Source organism: Bubalus bubalis, chromosome 19 (genome assembly GCF_019923935.1).
Source record: "Bubalus bubalis isolate 160015118507 breed Murrah chromosome 19, NDDB_SH_1, whole genome shotgun sequence".
NCBI classification, from domain to species: Eukaryota; Metazoa; Chordata; class Mammalia; order Artiodactyla; family Bovidae; genus Bubalus; species Bubalus bubalis.
Genome location: NC_059175.1, coordinates 61,865,669 through 61,887,030, shown reverse-complemented (window position 1 = coordinate 61,887,030; position 21,362 = coordinate 61,865,669). Strand labels below are relative to the sequence as shown.

General features: G+C 42.4%; 1 protein-coding gene across 4 annotated transcripts in view; it reads right to left on the bottom strand.

Moving 5' to 3' along the window:
* The window catches only part of CTNND2 (catenin delta 2), a 1,127,175-nt gene that overhangs the window by 270,598 nt on the left and 835,215 nt on the right, over window positions 1–21,362 (bottom strand). For all 4 annotated transcript variants that reach the window (XM_025270807.3, XM_025270808.3, XM_044932646.2 and 1 more), the window contains one exon: window positions 17,699–17,831. In XM_025270807.3, coding sequence (XP_025126592.1) covers window positions 17,699–17,831 — 133 coding nt within the window. The remainder of the gene's footprint in view (window positions 1–17,698; window positions 17,832–21,362) is intronic.

Below are 21,362 nucleotides of genomic sequence, written 5' to 3'. Positions count from 1 at the left end.
GCTTCACTGCTTCTATCAGCCCACTTGTGGGTAGCACAGAGCTGCTCTGTCCATCTGTTTCCAATGCCAAAGTTACTGTCTGTACAGTGAGGTTCAACATATGATCTCCTGGCCAACCACCAGGGCTTATTCTTTGGCTAAGGTGTATCTCGATCACATGGACAAATTTAAGCCTGGAAGGACCAAGGCAGTCTCGTATATTTCTGTATAAAGAAGTACCAAGGATAGGGCTTCTTCACTCTCTACCCAATTTCATGACTCAGTGGCTAACTCATTGGCTGCTTTCCACCAGTCAGTGTTACATGATCCTCTCTTCAGATAACTTCATTGAGGAAGGACAGAAAAAGTCTTCCTAATGGGGCAGGTTGCATGCTGGATGGTCGACCCTGTCTAAATGAGTAATGAATGACCCACTATAAAATTGTATCTTTTCAGATGATCACTTATAAGAACACAACATGGCCAACCAGGAAGATGAACTCTGGTGTTTTGGTTTTTGTCCTGTAAGCACTATGTTTTTTTAAAACTAGGTTGGAAGGAGGAAGCCTTCCCAAAGTGTTCCTCCTCCATTGCTTTAGTGCTCTTGTCTTCAAGTCCTGTTCCTGCTGGACTTGTTCTGATAAGGAATCATAGCCTGTGCCCATGATTGCTCTATTGAAGAGGATTAAAAAAGAGATAAAGCAGGGAATCCAGTGCTAAGGAATTCTGCTCTTCCATTGAGTGGACACCTTTGATATAACCAAATTTAGAGGTCCTTGATCAAATCCTTCCACTAGAGAGTGTTTGAAGAGGCCCTTTCTTATGTCAGCATTTTTTCCCAAGGTTTAACAGGAATTTCAGGCCTCAGATGTCCCTCAGAGATAAAAGCAACTCTATTAGTGTTCAGTAGCAAGTCACTGACACCCTCTTACAAAGCAACTATCTAAAGGTGGTGTGTGGAAGCCAGTGCATTCAAAACCTTAAGGTTGTCCTTCTGATGCCCCTACTGGATTTTGCCAGAAACTCCAGCCTCATTGGGTATTTATCACTGTTTGTGTAAAGACCAGATTTTAGCCATCTGAGCTTATACTCAATACTCTTATCCACTGAAGACATTAGGGAGATTTTGTTGTTGGGATGATTTTCAAAAGCAACTCTTTTTCCTTCTTTCCTAATGGAATATGATAATATCCCCAAATATGAGATATGATTTTCCCCAGGACCCCAGGAGTTCTACCAAATATTATGTTTCTTACTCATTTCAGGGTGGCCTCAGGGGACTATTTTTCATCTGTTGAAAAATATTCCTGACTCTTCAAATATTCCCTATTGGGTCACTCCTCGTAATTCTGTAATTTAGAGGCCCGCTTCACTGTGTCATGAGTCACCCTAGTTCCAATTCTGTTGGCCTGCTCTTTTATAGGCCTGACAATCATTACATCATCGAAGTCATATATCAGAGTATCTTTTATCCTCAGTAAATGCAAGTCCCTGACAGGAATTTTGGGCATGGGTAAGGGAATTAACATATCCTTGTATGAGAAATGTGACAATAAAATGTATGATCTCTTGAGTGAAGGTCAATTGAGATTGGCTTTTTCTCAGAAATCGAAATTGGGGGAAAAAAAGAGTTGCACAGACTGATGGTAGCACTGAAACTCCCTGGTGCCCATTGAATTGTCTTGTTAGCCTGAACCATATTGGATAATGTCAAAGCCATAGGGAGAACACTCTATTTAGACCCTGGTAATCTATAAAGCCAACGAAGAAAAGCTGACTCCTTTGGTCAAGTAGGTCCTTTGTATAAAGAGGTATTGGGAGCCAGGGACCAGTTCCTAGCACCTCCTTCGCTAATATAGATACCACCAGCACCTCTCTGGAAAATCTATATTGTTTTAGCTTTGAACATGTTGGACCTTGGTTGGCCAAGGGCTTTCACTCAGTTTACATAATCACAAGTGGACTATGCCACCATTTTTAACATGGTGTTAAAAAAGTGTGTGTGTGTGTGTGTGTGTTATGGGTATGTGAACTCACAGCAGTTACACACCCACTCCCCAAGTATGTTATGGGAGTGTGAACTCACAGCAGCCTGCATATGTGGTATGTCTAGACCACTGAGTATGAAAAATCACCCTTTGTTTCTGAGCAACTATCTTACCATTTCTCTTTCCAAATGATCTTTAATTTTTTTAGTACAATGGCCAGGTAAAATTACATTGACTAAGCCCAGATAATACGGTTTCCCAGACTCTTGCCACTCAAACAAGCCACAGCTTGTGGCCTCAACTGTCTCACTAGAGTGTTCCAAGGGTAGCCCAGCCTCCCCACCCCCTGGCAGGAATTTGTGACAGCAGCAAGAGGAAGCCAATATAACCTATAGAACAACTGTTTCTCCATTTCTTTTTTTAACGACCATTGAAATACCTCCTGAATCTAATCTGTCCTTGGCTGCCCTACCCCATTTTGTCTAGCCTTTCTGTGGCCTGTGATTCCACATCTTCTCATGGCTGTCTGCACCAGCTTAACCACAGAATCCACTAGCCTCTTTCATGGTAAGTTAATCAAGAGTGCCCTGACTTCCTCTTGGACATCTTCAACTAATTGTAAAACTAAGAAATGTGGAGGTCCTCTCGAAGAAGACTCCTCAAATCACAGTATCACTTGTTGTTTGATCCAAAAAGATACTTGGTCCCATTTGATTTGGGGCATGGCCACAGATCAATCCAAGTTAGCATCATCTATCTATATCAGCTCTCTTCAGGATCAATGACCGGGTTGGAGGTAATACAGAGAATTCTACCCATTGGGGTAAGCCTTGTACACCATGTTTTTACCCAGGTCAGAGGGACATAGTCTTGGAGTAGAGACAAAAGCCTTAGGCTGCATGGCTACTACCTCTGATTAATTCTTATTCTACTTAAAGCCTGATATCACTAATATCCACTGGAGACTACCAGTCTTTGGTTCATTATGTCTCAATATCTCTGGTAATGTTTTTTATCTGAATCTTTGCCTATATTTATTGGAAACATTTCTTAGTTCTTTTGTTCCCATACAGTTCCATAGCCGTGGCCTTTCTGATATTAATGACAGATGGGTCTGAAGGGAGGCATTACTCTTTGAAGAGGCAAGATCGCCCATTACACCTGCCACACTTGTCTGCAATACAGATAGATGCTGGCACACCAACTTCTATTTTTATATATTTTTGCATGTCAGATTTTATTATATATATAGATCCTTGTTAAATGCCTCCAACATCTCTGCTTGCTTGGTAATACCCAATGGAAATAATCCTTTCTTTTTGGATTATAATCTGTACACAGTATAATGTTGTGAACCATCCAGAATCAAGGGCAGAGTGGACATATTTCACCGAAATAGTTCCTTTCTTTGACAGATGTCAAGTTGTATGGTTTCAGAATCATCTGGCCACCAAGATGGGGTTACAAAATCCTGTGAGGTCTGGGGACTTTAATGGGATGCAAGGGTGACACAGAGCTGACCTCCTGGTCCTCACACCTTTTTATTTTCCAACCTCCTAGAATCCAGGTTTTGACCCTCATCACCTACGCTCCTTCATCTGGTCTGCACAATGGAGTCTCACAGATGTTACAGCTTTCCTTTCATCTGTCCCTATTTTCCTTGAGCCCCTGCCCCAGACAGTATGGCTTGTAGTAAGGGTGGTGCTCACTCCCAAAACCCACAGGGAAGGTACAGGGAATGTGCCTTCTAAGCAGAGTGCTGGAGAGGAGATCCCGGAATTCCTACTGGAGCACTTTTCGCCTTTCCTCATGAATACAAAGAGACAGAATATTATAATACTGTTCACCCACTGCTGCAATTTCACCCACTTGCTCTTGTTCAGGGACATTTTGAGTTAATGAGCCTTATCTGAGCTGTCCTGGGGAGACTGGTCTCCTTATAAACCACTGTTTCCATGGAAAATATATTTCAATGGTAAGATTCTTTCTTGCAAACAATCTTTGAAAATTGAAGACAGCTTGTACAGATCCAAAGGAGTGCACAAATTATCCCATACATAAAATCAAACACAAATAAGAGAATTAATGCCCACTTAGTGCTTCCCTTTTTATTACATAGCCAAGTTAATGAAGAAGGACTGTAAATACAGAAGACCTCTTTGAATTTTGGAGAGTCCCTAACAAAAAAGATTTTTTTTTTCTTTCACTTACGTTAAAGGTTTGGTTTAAAAAGTGCACAGAAGCTACCAAACATGAACCATTATCATATAATCATCACCTGTAGCCTTCCTTGAAACACTTAAAAACAATTTTAATAATGAAGTGCACCTAATTATACAGGTTCACTAATTATATAACTAATAGGGAAGTGGTGTGACAGAACACCTACAAGATCGATGGGTATAAAGATACATTTCTTTCAACGGGAACCTGATTCTGAATGACTGAAATACGAGCTAGAAACCCAGATACACTCAAAATAAGTCAGAGAGGCTTTTGTTCTCCATGGCATCTGGCTCCAGTGATGTTTCCATTTCCAAGATGGCACACACAAGCACCTGGAGCAGGGTCATTAATGAACATGAAAGTGTCATCAGCTTGACGACGTCTGATGGATTTAGAATGAACTGGAACAATAACCTTGGTGAAGCTGGAAAAGTGACCGAATGCTCAAAAGAGGCGAGAGCAAGATCATTTACTTAGACTGGATGAATGAAACCGATCACAGAAATAGAGGCAAGCACAGAACCACAATGAAATCATAAAAAGGAAAGGTGTGCACAATAATCTGTGTGTGAGCCTAATACGATGTAGAGGCTTCTATGCGGTTTCTACCAGTATTTTGACAAAATGTTCTCTCTAGTTCTCTGTGCCAAGAAAATCAGAGACTGTTTGGAAGGGAAAAAATCAAAAGGATGACAAATAAACAATATGCCTCTTCCTCAGTTCAATGATTTAGAGATTTCTCACCCACAACAAGGTCTAATGGTGATGAATCAGCAGCAGTAAGGAAGGAAGGTGTTAACCAGGAAGACAGAGACTGGGTTTTTTTTCTTGCTGCCTCTCCTCAAGGCTAAAGGGAAAAAAAAGTGACTTTACTGCTGGCTGAAGAAGCTTAAGTTGGATATACAGTTGGACTGTGGTCCTGAATGAGGGATTCACTCTTCAACTAGAGGTCTTCTTTTTAAAAAATATTTATTTATTTGGCTGCATTGGGTCGTAGTTGTGGCATGCAGGCTTCTCTCCAGTTGTGGCCCATGGGCCGTAGAGCATGTAGACTCAGTATCTGCAGCACTTGGGTGGTATTTGGACTAAGTTACCCCTTGGCATGTAGGATCTTAGCTCCCTAACACAGGGATTGAACCTGTGTCACCTGCATTGGAAGGTGAATTCTTAACCACTGGACCATCAGGGAAGTCCACTTCTTTTCTAAAGATATGATATAGGACCTCTCACTTGGAATGTGGCAAGAAAAAAGCCTGGTGAAAAATCACTCAGTTAGACTGGGATAATTGTATCTACTTGTGATACAAATACGAATGGGCTGACATTTAGGTAGGTGATCTATTTCTTTTGTTAATTATCAAAAAGAATACAAACTGATTTGGGGTGGGCAGATAAAAAGATAATTCATTAAAATGGAGGGCATGGTACAAAGAAGAAACGAAAATAACCCATGTGAATTGTAGCAAGCCCAACAGGGAAACTTCAAAGACGGTAGAAAAATACCTGCTACACCACTGTTCCCGAGTCCTGACCCAGTAGACTGCTCTCTGACTCATCACTGTCGCGTAAAGAGAACCTTCTGTACTTGGTGGTTTTAATCAGGACTTTCACTGCAGGTTGGCTCCATTTCAACACAGCTCTGGTCTGATTGCTTAATTTTCATTCACTTTCAGTTATTAAAATGGTCTCATTCCAATTCAGAGAATGATGCTTGATCATTTGACTCCAGTCCTAGTCTCCTGCCCATCCTACAACATCCCAGCCTCCGGGAGCTGGCTGGACCACGACCTCCAGCCCCTGGTGCCCTTCTCCCCTCCCCCTTCCTCCTGGATCTTTCCCTTGTGCTTCAGGGGGGAGGCAGAAGAGATGTCTCCTTGCACAGAGGCAGCTCGAGACCATCTCTGATGTTGGTCTTCTCTGCCATGTGGTCCATAACTGTAGAATTGGTGCCACCAGGTGGCTGGAGGTCTCTGCCACCCCTAGATAATGGCCTCACTCAGCATCTTCTGACCCCATTTTGCCTCACCCTGATCTTCCAGAGTCCTATAGGGACACACCCACATTCCCGACACCCCTGGGGTCTTCTCCCCTGTTGCGGTCCATCTTTCTTGAAGGGACCTTCCAGGAAGGAAAACAGTCTCTGCCCACTACATCTGATCATACCCCTATGTTGTCTCTCCCTGGTGTTCTGATGGCACAAGGCAACTCACCATCTCGGAAGGTGAGCTGACAGCTAGCCTGGGAAGTACATGCCTATCTTTCTTTTTGCTGCAACTATGGGGCTATTCTTATCTATATGACCATTCTCTCCCTAACATGACTGCCCTCTTTCTCCCAGTTCTCTTGTTAGACTCAACAGATAAGGGCATTGAACCAGAGAGGTCTCTACAGCCTCTAGGGAGACTAGTCTTCCATCAAGAATGAGGCCATCTTTGAACTCAGTTCTGGTAATGACCACCTAACATTGTCGTGGGGAGCCATGTCTGCTGGAGTCTTTATTCAGTGATCCCAGGGCCAGGAGGGGACCCTTGCTTGGCACATCATGCAGAATGGACATACTGATATCTGATCCTCCCCTGATTCTAGGGAGGAGAGGCCTTTGCCAGAGGATCCTGCAGTCTCTTTAGCATTTGGAGAAAGTCATCAAGGCCAGGGCGAGGCTCTGGAAGGTCAATGAATGACAGGCTAAGATGAAGAAGGAAAAGAGAAAGAAGAACTAAAGGGGGCAGGGGCTGGAGACAGCAGAGCAGAGAGGTGCAACATGTCAAAGAGAGAGATGTACGTGGCAGGGGGGGACACTGTCACCAAGCCCCCAGCACCCCTGCCAGTTCATCAGTCCCATTTATCTTTAAGTGAAAAAGGCCACCAAATCATCACCATTTACTCGTACCCTTTTGTCTCTGCTTCTTTCCCCAAATTCCCAAAGACCATGATTCTGACTTCCCCTCCGTGGCACGGGAACACAACCGCCAAATTGATATATACCTCAGTGGGATCATACCTGCCCTCGTTAGCTGTAATTCTGTCCCAGCCTGTTAGCAATACTGCCTACTTATGATCTCCTCCACTGAGGATGACTCACGGCCCTTTCTGCTGGAAGCCCTGGACCCATAACTCTCAATTCTGCCTCTTTCATCACCTTTCGTGTGTGAAGGACCAAGGCAACACAGAACGAAGAAAAAAAAATGGGCTGTTTCCTTCATTCATTCTGGTTTAGCTTCCAGCTGCGACACAGCTCAGCACAGATCACTTTTCACATCACTCCTGCACTCATGAAGGTTGCGGCCCCTGAGAACCTTAGCTTCTCCATCTAGCCAGTATCTCCCCAAGACCCAGAACCAAACCCCCTCCTCCGCTTAGCACTCCCTTCTCCAACGGCACTGCCGTGTTGCCGTGTGCTTTCTCCTGCTGCCCTGATGGGACTGAAAGGTGGAAACAGGTCTGTTAGGTATGGTGTGATATGACTTCAAACCCATGTGCTTACGACTTTAGTCATTTTAATACCTGGAATATTACCTTCTCATCTGTGGTTGCTGTTAAGCTCTTAGTGGAATAGCTGCTGAGGGATCCACTGGGGGCTTATCACGAAGAACTTGTGGAGAGAAGCAAGGGGACATTTAGACTCTGACTCCAAGAGCTGGTGAGGCACATTCTGAGAGTTTCAGTCTGGACAAACCTGCCCTTGGCCGCTCTAGCTCTCTGAAGGTCTGCAGACACCTGCTCCTGCTGAGGCCAGGTTACTGGCAGTGGTGTTGGCAAGGGTGGCAGCCCCAGGAAGAGAAGGGATGCTGTTACTGCCTCGGCCACGCACTCTTGTAGGTAATGGCCCAAGCCCTGCAGTCATCCCTGGAGTGCTAATCCCGGCCTGCCTGCCTACTCAGGCGCCCTCACTCCCTAGCAACTGGCCTTAGCAACAAGGGATTTGGGTTTTGACCTGGCAGCTAGAAGTCAGATCCTATTTGGTGAAACCAGCTCTCTTGAGAAAACAAACTCATATAAAAGGTACACTTCAACTTAATTGAGACTCTGATTTCTGTCAGGTCCCCTTGCCTAGAACAACAGTGTAATTAATCCATCATTTGTCTGCAGGATGTTATTTCTCTACTGGTTCATTAAGAGACATTATCCTCTCTGCTAATATCTTGAGAAATTATTTCAAACCCCACTGTGCACCTGTGTTAAGTAAACTATAGGCAAAGACAATTTCAGGCTCTGAGCATAATTGGCTACCACCACCACCCCCACCCCCCGTACCCACCCCAAATAAATGCAGGAGACATGGGTTTGATCCTTGGGTTAGCAACAGCCCCTGGAGAAGGAAATGGCAACCCATCCTGGTATTCTTGCTTGAAAAATTCCACGGACAGAGGAGCCTGACAGAGCTACAGTCCACAGGGTCGCAAAGAGCCAGATACGACTTTGCAGCTGAGCATGTGTGCTCCAAATAAAACAAATTCTTAGAGCTTAGCTTGTTAAAGTCACTGCCTTTCTCCATTTTCTTTATGCAGACCTCATGGTCTCTTGTCTCCACCTCCTCAAGCTCCCTCACCTGCCTCTCGGCTCCTGGTCACCTCTCCTCAGTGTTGTCCTGGAAGGGCATGAGCCACTTGCTTGGCCACCCCTCCTGTGGCCCAAGGGCCTCTCATGTCTAAGTCTTCCTCCTTTACATTAGAGTCTTCTAAACACTCCCATGGCCTCTCAGAACCCACCCACACTTCCCTCAGATCCAATGGCCACATTGTTTTTTTCCCCTACTTTCTCAATCACTTTGAGATCACCACAAGGGGCTACCTAGAAGGTTACCTGCCTTCTTTTCCTGGCTGCTTCTCAGAAGGTCACCTTTTGTATGGTTTCTGGGACAATCCCGCCCACTTCATTGATCCACTGACCATCTCTTTTCATGTTTCTCATTTTTTTTTTTTATCAGCTCCCCTCTCCTTTGACCATTTCATAGGTTCCAAATCTCCCTAAGTCTCCTTTCTTGAAATGTACTACTTCCCAAAATACCCTGCCAAAAAGCAGGCCCCAGATTTCTCTTCTCTGAAAGCAAGGCCTTTGACACGCAAAGTCTACATGACCCAATCCCAGACACTCACCCACTGCTCTCGTCACCTTCCCTCCTCCACTCTTTTCCAAGGTTCCAGCCACACTCCTTGTTAAGGCAGGGTCATGGGTTGAGTTTTGCCCTCCCAAAGATACACTGGAACCCTAAGCCCAGGTACCTTTGAAAGTTAACTCATTTCAAAAACAGGGTCTTCATGGATGTAATCAACTTAACATCAAGGTGAGATGGTTGGATGGCATCACCTACTCAATGGACAAGAGTTTGAGCAAACTCCTGGAGATAGTGAAGGACAGGGAAGCCTGGCATGCTGCGATACATGGAGTCACAAAATGCTGGATAAGACTTAGCAACTGAGCAACAAACAACTAGGATGTGCCCTAATCCAATATGACTGGTGTCCCTACAAGAGGAGAGGAGACACAGACAGAAACACAGAGACAGGAAAAGGCCACGTGGTGTCGGAGGCATAAATCACAGTAATGCAGCAAAACAGCAGGACTAAGGGCCAGCGCCGGAAGCCAGGCGGACGCAAGCAGGCGTTCATTCTGCCAGAATCGCCGAGGGAGCCTGGCCCTGCTCATACCTTGATCTTGGACTTCCAGCTCCAGAAGTGTAGAGAATCAAGCTCTGTTGTTTTAGGCCCTCCGGTGTGTGGTACTTTGTTCCAACCCTAGGGGACCAACACACTCCTGGAACACACACGATCCAGCCTGCCCAGGCCTGCTTTGTGCACAGGGTATGGAGGGATGTTTCTCCTCAGAGACTAACTCTTTCTCTTACTGCTTCCGGCTCTGTTCAAACACTGTTCTTCAGAGATGACTTTCCTGCCCACCTTACATGAAACAGCAGTTCATTCCTAATCTCTTCCCACCCCATCATCCTCTACCCTCATTTCCTGTTGTTTTATTCATGGCAGCTCCACCATCTGACAAATGATAGATCTATGTCTTTGTTTCTTGTCGCTTCCTCCTTAGTCATCTGGATCTACTTTGTTCACTACTATATCCCCAGGGCTAAGAACAGAGCCTGGAACTTCAGACCTGATCGGTGAATAGCTGTTGAATGGACATACTCATGGATTCCGCTTTTACATAATATCAATGTATTCAGCATTTGGACCTGTTTGTGTGTTCTTTTAGCTGGCATGTGCAAAGGGCTCTTTGATTCTAACTTCCCAAAGCCAGTTTTTTTTGGCTTCAACAATGGCTCTGCACAGGGTCACACACAACACAGGCTTTTGACATGTGCTAGAGACCATTACCGGAGAAGGCAATGGAACCCCACTCCAGTACTCTTGCCTGGAAAATTCCATGGATGGGGAGCCTGGTAGGCTGCAGTCCATGGGGTCGCTAAGAGTCGGACACGACTGAGTGACTTCATTTTCACTTTTTGCTTTCATGCATTGGAGAAGGAAATGGCAACCCACTCCAGTGTTCTTGCCTGGAGAATCCCAGGGACGGGGGAGCCTGGTGGGCTGCCGTCTATGGGGTTGCACAGAGTTGGACACGACTGAAGTGACTTAGCAGTAGCAGAGACCATAACGGATTTCAGCATGTGAATCGCAAACACTAAAAGCAGATACACACAGACATTCTGTCTATAACATTATGAGACTGTCAGGAGGAGATTTCCTTAATGTGTGTTTTACATGTACACCAGCAAAAACCTACAGGTCTCAACCCACTGACTCTGGCTGGCAGTGTGTGTGCATTCTCTCCACAGTGATGCAAATTCACCTTACAGTCTGGGAGACTAAGGCTCAGAGAGGTAAAGAAACTTTCCCAAAATCACAGAGCTAGAATGCGGGAGAGTAGCCAGGATTTAAAGGCAGGCAGCCTGGCTCCAGGGCCCATGCTGTCAGCTCAATGGGATGCTGTCTACTGACACTTCGAAACTAATAGAGGCTCTTTCTCAAAAACTGTGGAACCATTTATGATAATGGAAAGAGAAGAAATGATTCAAAAGTAATCACCTGAAGAGATGGATGGCACCTTCTCTTGAACTCTGTGAGGTGGAAAGAAGCAAGAATAAAATAGAAATTATGAAGCACTTTAAGTGTAGTAGACAGGAACAAGTCTGAATTTTTTTTTTTTAACACATGAAAGGTTGTCAGTCAGTCAGAGTAAAATAAAATGTATGGGAGAGGGGGACAGTTGCATATTTTAAAACTCAATTTCTATGTTCTAGAACTCAATTTCTATGTTCTAGTTAATATTACTAAAGAAAACAATGATGTTGCATAAAATGAGTGTAAATGATACAAATATATTGAAACTTTATGGACATGATCACACACACACACACATACACACAAACTCCAAAGGACTAATGTCCTTAAGTCTGATTCCTACTCTATCGAGTCTAAGTTAGTAAGACTTATGCTCTATTTTCTGGCAATTTCTAAATTAAAATCAGTGTACTCATCACTGTAGGAAGTAGGAATTTTTCTGACTCCACAGGCTGGATTTGAAAGCATTTTGTAAACACTCTCACAAGCTTTTCCATGGAGCTTATTAGCACATGGTATTATTATATTGCCCTGTTTACATGTTGCCCATCCATGTGGATTTATTACAAGTATGATCTGCATGTTATTAATATTTGGTTCTACTACTAACTCCAAAACAAGCTGTCAATAAACTCTTCTTTCTGCTAGAACTGAAAGTTCCATTTCTTTAAAAACACAAAGTATTTTATCAAGAGTGAGGAGGATGGTAACTGGAAAGAGTTTTGCTGGGAGTTAATAAAATATTGAATAAAATCAATGCTGGTTTCCTAGAGAAATTGTTCTCATCTTCAATTTGCATATCTTGACTCTCGAAGATCTTCCAACACCTTGGTTACACATTTGTTGGCTGAAGACAATTTTTCATATATAAAGAGGCCTTTGGGACAAAATCTGAACTAAATCAGTGGTAGTCACCAGCCATTCATTCATTACAGAGACATGGATATAAGTCCATCTCACATGGAACATCACATAACAAAGTCTGAGTTTTTAAAAAGGCACACTATTTAAGTGAATGGTCTTATGTTTAAGAAATGCATTTTAAAATTATTTAAATGTTTAGATTTAATTGTATTAATTCAAATTTTATTAAATCTAATTTATTAATTTATAGTGAAACAAAGTATTCAGACATTTTAAAATAATCACCTCTTGTGATTTGCACATTCGAAAAATGTGCAAATACATTTTTATCTATAGATAATGGACTGCTTTGAATTCCAGCATGTAGCACCCCAAGGCACACATATGTCCCTGTCTGTGTGTGTCTGTCTAGCTGAACTCCTGCCTACTCTATTTGTAAATGAAAAGAAATGGGGGGAAACACAGGAGGGAGGAACATACATAAATCCAAATCATTACAGCTCATGAAAGGTACTTGCTGTTATCCCTAAATCAATGGGATGTTCTTAATATTCTTAACTGATGAAGGTTCCCGAAAGAATGAAAAAAAAAGATTTTTGAAAAAATATAAAATAATTATCAACATTTAAGCACCTCCCAAAAGATGCTTATCATATATACACACTATATACACACATGAGCAGATGTTCATGTCTAAAAACTACCTACATTATCTAAAGCTCAACTTATTATGACGTTCCCAACTACTGAGGAGACAGTGTGGATGGCAGACACAGTTCAAACATAACTGACAACCATCCATACCCATCATGCCTCTTGCCCTTTAAAGCAGGAGAACCTGCCTACAGATCAGTCACTCAGCATCCATGGAAATGAGCTGCCCCAATACGCTGTGTTTGCTACAACAACTGGACCCTCTCCTTCCACTTTCTCTTTGCCCCACCCTATTTCATTCTTTTTAAAAAATATTTATTTGGCTGCACTGAGTCTCAGTTGCAGCACATGGGATCTAGTTTCCTGACCAGGGATGAAACCTAGGTCCCCTGCACTGGGAGCATGGAGTCTTAGTCTCGGGACCATCAGGGAAGGCCTCCCTCTTTCATTTTTTCAACTGCTTTTCTTCTGATCTTTTCTCAGCCTAACTTTGAACTCTTGTTTGCATGATATCCTCCTATTCCAATTTTAGGACACTTGCTGGTCTTCAAAGCACTTCCTAACTGAATGTCCTGGCCCAGGTCAGGGCACCCAGCGGACTGCAGACTCTCCCACAGTCACTGGTGCTTCCTGAGCTGACCACGCCCATTCTTTTCCCCTAAGTTCCACCTCCTTGCTGTCAGGGAACAAGCAGTCTGCCTTAAACCCAAGTTCACTGGACCAGTAGGAAAAGTTTGGGACAGTGCTTCTGTCTGCTAATTTATGAGAGTGAATTCTCAACTTTATACCTATGAGATCTGGCATCATCATGAACAAAGCTGAATTTCTTGGCTTCATTAAATGAAAACTGTACAAAGCACTGTAATAAGGAATGAGAAAGGCATGATTTATGACCCTCCACATACAGGAGATTTAATTTTGCCTTTTGCTCAATGGCCTATCCATTGTGCAGGCAAAGTCAATACCAATAATGAAATGTAGACTGAAGGGCTAAATCAATTCAATAAAATGCAATAGAAAGACTAGAGGACTGAGTAAATTTGGAAAGGCTGGTGCCTGCAAGATTAGTATTTGGACAACAGGTAATTACAAAAATCAATGCCTGTATATGAAAACATGACAGGCAGCCATCTATCATGAAGGGAGAACCACTACTAATGGTTTAGGCTTGAATTAGGACGAGACAACAAAATAGATGTGTGCAAAGTCCTGAGTGTGTACACACTGAGATGTGTACACACCTGAGTGTGTGTGTGTGTGTGCACACATGAGCACGCACTTGTACTCCCTGGGTGACTGAAGGAGAGATGAAGGGAAACTCCATGTGGTTTCCTCTGCATTTTACTTAGGCCTCCTGCATCTGCCCAGCTCCTCTGGCTCATTTTTACTAACTCTGATCCCATTTTGTCAGGCTGTATGCTATATCACCCTTTCCTTCCTTGTCATCACAGTCTCCCAGGTACCCCAGGCACCATTATCACGAAGTCCTGGCCATGTCTGCAGTCTTTAGGAGGTGGAGCAGAGGAACAAATTCCACTTGAACCACAGCTCTAAGAGCCAGGTGTTAGGAGAATTTCAGGGCAGTAAGAGGTGATACAGGCAACCTTCAGGGCACCTACAGCAAAATTAAAACCTGATCACAGGTACACACAACCTACACATACATGTGCATGCACGCTTAGTCGTGTCCTACTCCTTGCGACTCTATGGACTGTAGCCCTCCAGGCTCATCTGTCCACGGACTCTTCCAGGCAAGAATACTAGAGTGGTTTGCGTGCCCTCCTCCAGGGGATTTTCCCAACCCAGGGATTAAACCCCCCTCTCTTGTGTCTCCTGCATGGCAGGCAGATTCTTCACCACTGCACCGAGAAGCTCAGCTGTATATACATATGTAAGATAAAACAGTATCTTAAGTGTCTAACTGTGCTCCTGGACAAAGATGTATATGAATGAATGAATACATCATCACTTAGCAATTTGCATCCATTAAGTCATTTAGTCCCTATAAGGACTCTACAGGGGAGGGATCAGCATCTCTGTTTTAAAGATAAGAAAGGAGGCTTGAGTGGACAGTTCTGTTCAAGGAGACACAGCTGGTGAGCAGGGAAGTGATGATGGACGATGTATCTTTCTGACACTGGTGAATGTGCTGGTCACCCCCTCCTTACACCACCGTTTTGTCTCCCACAGAACCCAGGGATGCTTCTAATGTGACCACACACAAGTCCATGTTGGACACCACTGCTATGAAGTTTCAAGGCTGGTCATGGCTCACATAGACAGAGGCAATAACTTTGAACTTGCCCAGGTAACGCATCTGCATGGACCACATGATGGCCTTGTTTGATGTTTGGCCTCTGACAGCTCTGTCCCTTCTGCTCACATCCGAGCAAGCTGATGACAAAGCTCTGATGCCTCCTCCTTTGGTACCAGTAGGAAGTTCAAACCATAGAAATCCTGTCCCCAGGTAAGAACCCCATCCCAGGGCAGGCCATATCTACTGCCTAATCCCCTAGCCATCCTGTCCTGAGCTCTCCACTCAAGTTCAGTCCCATGTGGAAGCCGCTATGCTCAGCTACATAAGCCTCATTATGTGAGTGTCGGGCCTTTTCATACCCTCATGGGGTGTGTGTGCTGTCCTCAGTCTTGACATCAGAACCAAATTTGAGGACGAGTTCGTCCTTCTGCTGTGGTTGCCACAATATCTGTGAATCCACAGATGAGATGAGATTCTCTCATGGCCTCTAGAGAAACCCTCCAAGTTATAATCTTTGCAAAATGATGGCATGTGATCCCTCAATCGGAAATCTCTCCTTCATTTTAAATGGTTGTTTTGTTTTCTACTAAAGGCCAAAAATGACTAAGAGAACTGCCACTTGGGACAAGAGCCACATAATTTAATTTATCCTCAGATCATTTTAATAGTATATTTTGACATTCATATTAAAAAAAAATAAAACTAGTAAAAAAAAATCTATCTTAGATGAACAATAATTTCTTTTATCTCAGCTTTGGCACTACCGATACTTGGTACAGAATAATTCCTTGTCCAGGCTGCCCTTCCATTACAGAATGTTTTGCAAGCATTCTTTGTAATTGAACAGGACCATATGGTGCCTGCTGGGGACAGATCCTCCATTTTTTTCCACCTGCTTCTTTGTAGAAAAATTTAGCCAAAGAATAAATTTAATCAGAGAAGTGAGAAAATGCAGAAAGGAAAACCGTCAAGTGAGACAAAATAGTAATAGTTTAGCCACTTAACATAGTCAAGGACCTTTAGTTCCTCCTTAAGAGCTATACATAATATTCTGAGTCACATCTTCTGCGCTGTTTTGCAGATACTAAAACCCCTGCCAGGTGGAAGGAGTTGATTGCATGATGACCAGACTGTAGCCATGACACAAGTTGCTCCATCTTACACAATTCCAAGAACTGACCTCAAGGAAACAGGAACAAACCGACCCTGGAACTGAAGATGAACTGTACTTAAAATAATCAAGATAGATGGTGCTGATCAGATCACTGCATGACCAATTTCATGATGACTGTCAGAGTGGACTATGCTGTTTCTGCATGTAACCCCCCCTCCCCAACCTGTAACCCTGGAAATCCCCCCTTTAAAGCTCTTGCTTCCTGATCAGCAGTTAGGAGTTGGGTTTTGGACATGAGTCCACCTTCTCCTAGGTTGTCAGTCTCCTGAATAAAACAACCTTTTCTTTCCTGCCAACACTTCTCTCTCGAGCACTGACTTTTCAGAGGTGAGCAGCCCAGCCTGAGTTGGGTAACACATGACTGCCACCCACTAAATGCTAATGGCACACCACAAATTTTTTCAATTCTGACAACCAAAGATGGCTCCAGATGTTGTGACGTGTCCCTTGGGAGGCAAAATTACACCTGGTTGCGAATCACTGCCTTATATCATTCCACAAAGAAATAGGACTTTTCTGATAAGAAAACGCAGAGTCAAGCCCTTTGTAGTCCCAGGGGAAGAGAAACGGGGCGGGGGGGGGGATGAAAAGCTGCTGGTCTATACACATCCCAATGCAAGCAAGCACCATCTATAATAAATTGCAATTATATCTTCAAATCTCTGCTTTCCACCCTTAAACTAATTTAGTCTCATCTCCCAAATTCCTTACATGCTATGGAGATGACTCTTAACAGTTTATAAAAATCTTTTTTAAAAATTTGATTACTCAGCTGCTCATATGCAAATGCTTGTCCCTTATCTAAAAAAAACTCAGAGTTGGCTGTGCTGACCACTGTGATTTTCCAGAAATATCACATACCACAATTTGTGCACTTTGAATCATTCCAAAAATTTTGAGCATGTTAACAATTGTTTACATGATGAACACAGAGAACAGTTTCTTTAATGGAACACATATATCTGTATCATATCCACTGGTACATTTGTAAATGGTTCAGAAAGTTTGGTTATAACACAAAGCTGGTTTATTGCCTAAAATTTCCCTCTTATCAATGAGTTTTCCAGGAAGACAGATGATACCATAAACCGATGTAGCAATCTTGATGTAATTGGAGGAGAACATGAAGATGCTTTGTATTTCTTTAGAATTTAGGAGCAGAGATGACTCCAGAAATGGATTGGGAAGAGAAAAATGCAAATTACATCAAAAGTTTAGCATTTGATACTCTCATCTCTGTGGATATTAGTGTATATCCTTGGTCCTCTATTCCTTCAGTATTAAAATATTAAAAGAGAAGAATGTATATATAGGCATGCCAAACACTTAGATGAAAAGTGCTATGCTTCAGTCTTAAGTGTGGATCTAGTTTTGATAACATAACTTTAAGCTTCAAATTTTTTTTCCCCATTCAACAGTACTCTGAACACCTAAGTGATGATGAATCTGACACCAGTCATTCCTGATTCCAAGTAGTGCTTACCTCGGCTTTAATTTTGTTGTCTCCAAAACAGAGGTGCTGTAAATAGGCTGCAGCATTAGACTGGACCGAAGGAAACTGATGTTGCAACATCTGTATCACTTCAGGTAGCTCCGGGTCTCTCCATCCAAATTCTCTGAACAAAAGTAAAGCAGGAGAACATGAGAGAAATCCTGCAACTGGTAGCCTGTGGTCAACTCATTACTGTGACACCTGTGAGAGTTTACATGGAAATATTTCACAACTGACTGTCCTGGTTTTCTTACTCATGTTGTTGCTTAGTCGCTAAGTTGTGTCCAACTATGTATGAACCCCCTCCCCCCAGGACTGCAGCACACCAGGCTCTTCTGTCCTCTGCTGTCTCCCAGGGTTTGCTCACATTCATGTCCATAGCGTCAGTGATGCTACCTGACCATCTCATACTCTTATATTTCTTACACGTGCACTGACTTAAAAAAGGATTTGAAAAGACTTCCTTGAGCAAATGGTTTGTAAGCAAATGTATCTACATATATATGTACACACACATCTGGGGCTTCCCAGGTGGTACAATGGTAAAGAATCTGCCCATCAATGCAGGAGATGAAAGAGACATAGGTTCAAGCCCTGGGTCAGGAAGATCCCCTGGAGTAGGAAATGGCAAACTACTCAAATATTCTCGCCTGGAAAATTCCATGGACAGAGGAGGTTGGCAGGCTGCAGTCCATGGGGTTGTTAAAGAGTCAGACACAAGTAAGCATGCATGCACATATACTTATATAATCTTAAATGTATCACTGAAGTTACCATGTTTATGAAGACTGAAAAAAAAAGGGACTTAAAATGGCATGATCTTATTAATATAGACATTTTTCATTTGGACTTCAGTAGATAATTTAGAAGATCACATTTATTTTCCAAAATATTATTTCAACAGTCTTGTGCAGGTATAGCATTTAGTTAAACTATCAGATAAGAGAAAATATAACTGAATGAGTCCAACCTAAAATGTCATACCAGTTATGCCATATTTGTTATATTTACAGTTAATACTGCTATTATCATAATCTCTTTTAAAAACATACAGATTCCCTAAACAATTTTCTGAGGATAAAAGTATACTAACAAGAAGCCTCCATAAAAGGAAATTATTTATTTAAAATGTTAGGTTTATTCAAACAAATTTTATGCACGGTGCATTCTTTTTCAACGTCCTCTTGTTTATATCTGAGCTACTCCAAAAAGCTAGTTGTTTATTTAATTTTGAGAAACATGCTCCAGGATTCTTAAATCCATTATAAAACACAAGGGTGACTGTACCATTATGCGTATGAATACTCTTTCATGAAATTCACCAACTTAACCAGTTAGAGCAGCGATCCCCAACCTTTCTGGCACCAGGGATTGCTTTCATGAAAGACAGTTTTTCCATGGATCGGGAAGGGGCGGGGCGGTGGTGGGTGGATTCGGGATGATTCAAGCACATTACATTTATTTGTGCATTTATTTGTATTATTACATCAGTTGCACCTCAGATCATCAGGCATTAGATCCTGGAGGTTGGGGACCCTTGAGTTAGAACATGACACTGACATGGTTGGATATAAGGATTCCATTTCTGAAGCAGTGAATCAATTTTTAACAGAGAAATAAAAAAGCAACCCATGAGGCCACAGATGAAAACCTGACCCCTTGAACCACAAAAGGCTACTATTTATCTGAAGGATAGGCTGGAAGAGACTTGAGACAGCTTGGCAGCACCCACTTGACTCCCAGAAAACAACTCAAAAGCATACATCCTATTGATGCCAGGCCAGTGCCATCATCTCAGAAAAGCAGTCCTGAAAAATGGGACAGAAACGGAGCAGACAAAGGTTAAAAGTTTCCTCATAGATTCTAACCTGTTCTCTTCATCTTTTCTTTATCACGCCTGGTAGAGGTTGTCAAGTAAACCTTGAAGCATGTTGGTGCTGTCTTACTTGCTATAGAAGACAATACGGAATAGGATTCCTTTTGAATTGGCTCAGTTCTTAAAGGACTGGATGGTGTGAGGAGCACCTTTGCTACAAAACATACTCAAATGGTTGCTGATAATGGACCAACTATTGGATCTTCTTCAGCTAGGTGATCACAGTAAAAAACAATTATGGATGAAAACATAGGAAGCTTGTTTTTCTTTTTAATTGAATTTTCTTTCACTGCATGATTCTAAACCACCACAGTGTGCAACATCCAGATAGCATAATCTTTTTTCTTATAATAGCAGCCTTTTAAAATTATATCCTTTGTTCAAGTTAAATCAAAATCTACAGAACACCTATAAATTAAAATTAGAAATGTCATGTGAATACACTGGATGACTAATATGAATTCAGGTAAGCCCATGCTATTGCAAAGTGATTAGTGAAGGATTCATTTCAGTCTATTTTACTAACCAGATGAGAATTGCTCTATTAGGCTTATATGGCATAGATAAGAAAGTCCTTGAACAAGAGTACAGGAGGAACAGTCTTAGGGCACTTGGCTTGCTTGTGTCAGTGCATACACACAGAGATGCATACCAGACTACATACATACACACAGAGATGCATACCAGACTACATACATACACACAGAGATGCATACCAGACTACATACATACATACACACAGAGCCCAGAATCAACAGAAGAAGGAAAATTTCAAGAGTCATACAAGCCTCTTTTTCTGGAATGGTTTTGTTTCACTTAAAAGAGATTCTGCTCAGATTTTGTGTTTCCCATGGAGAGGGACTCTAGAAAAGAGGTGGACAAAATAAAATGTCTGTCTTATTTGGGCCAGAATTCAGTACAAGGCATGGATTCTTTATACGAGGTCTTTTTTTTTTTCAACTGAAGTATAGTTTATTTACAGTGTTTTGTTATTTTCAGGTGTACAGCAAAGTGATTGATATATAATATATATATTCTTTTTCAGATTCTTTTCATTTATAGGTTATTACAAAATACTGAATATAGATCCCTGTGCTATACTTGCTCCTTGCTTGATGTCCTTCACATGAGATTTTAATCCTGAAGGACAAGCAACGTTCATAAGACAAAAGAATTCTGGTAAAAAAAATCAGCAAAAGAACAGCACGAGGAGAGACACTGGGTCATGGAAGGCTGACAGATTCAGGGAAGGTGTGCATTCAGCCAGGATGGCTATGAGACAGGAGGCTGCAGGAAGGGGTTTACCCAGGAAGGAGGTGGTGGAAATGAAGCTGGAAAGCAAGGTTGGTGTGAGATCGCAAAGAGCTTTGCACTTCAGTACAAAATGTCTGGGCCTGGTTTGTGGTCAGAATTGTGACAAAGAAGTCTAAGGAAACTTAGATAATGTTCAGACTTACAGAACAGACATCTTAAGTAATACTGCGAGTGTGGACTAAAAGTCAGTGCCGAGGTTCCCTGTTCACATGGTGTCATGCTTTAATCCTTAACTAGCCTTATGTAGTTTCTTTTCATTTCATGGAGGAAGAAATTAATAGACTTAGAGATGTTCATAAACTTAAGAGGTGGAGCAGAAATAAAACTCTGGCCATCTGCTTTCTAATAGATATAATCATATAACAATGATGCCTACTGTAATTGCTGTCTTGAAATAAAGTCTAAAAGTCTAAAAAATAAATACACTTAAAACTGTGTCCCCAGGGGACATCTGACAAGGTCAGA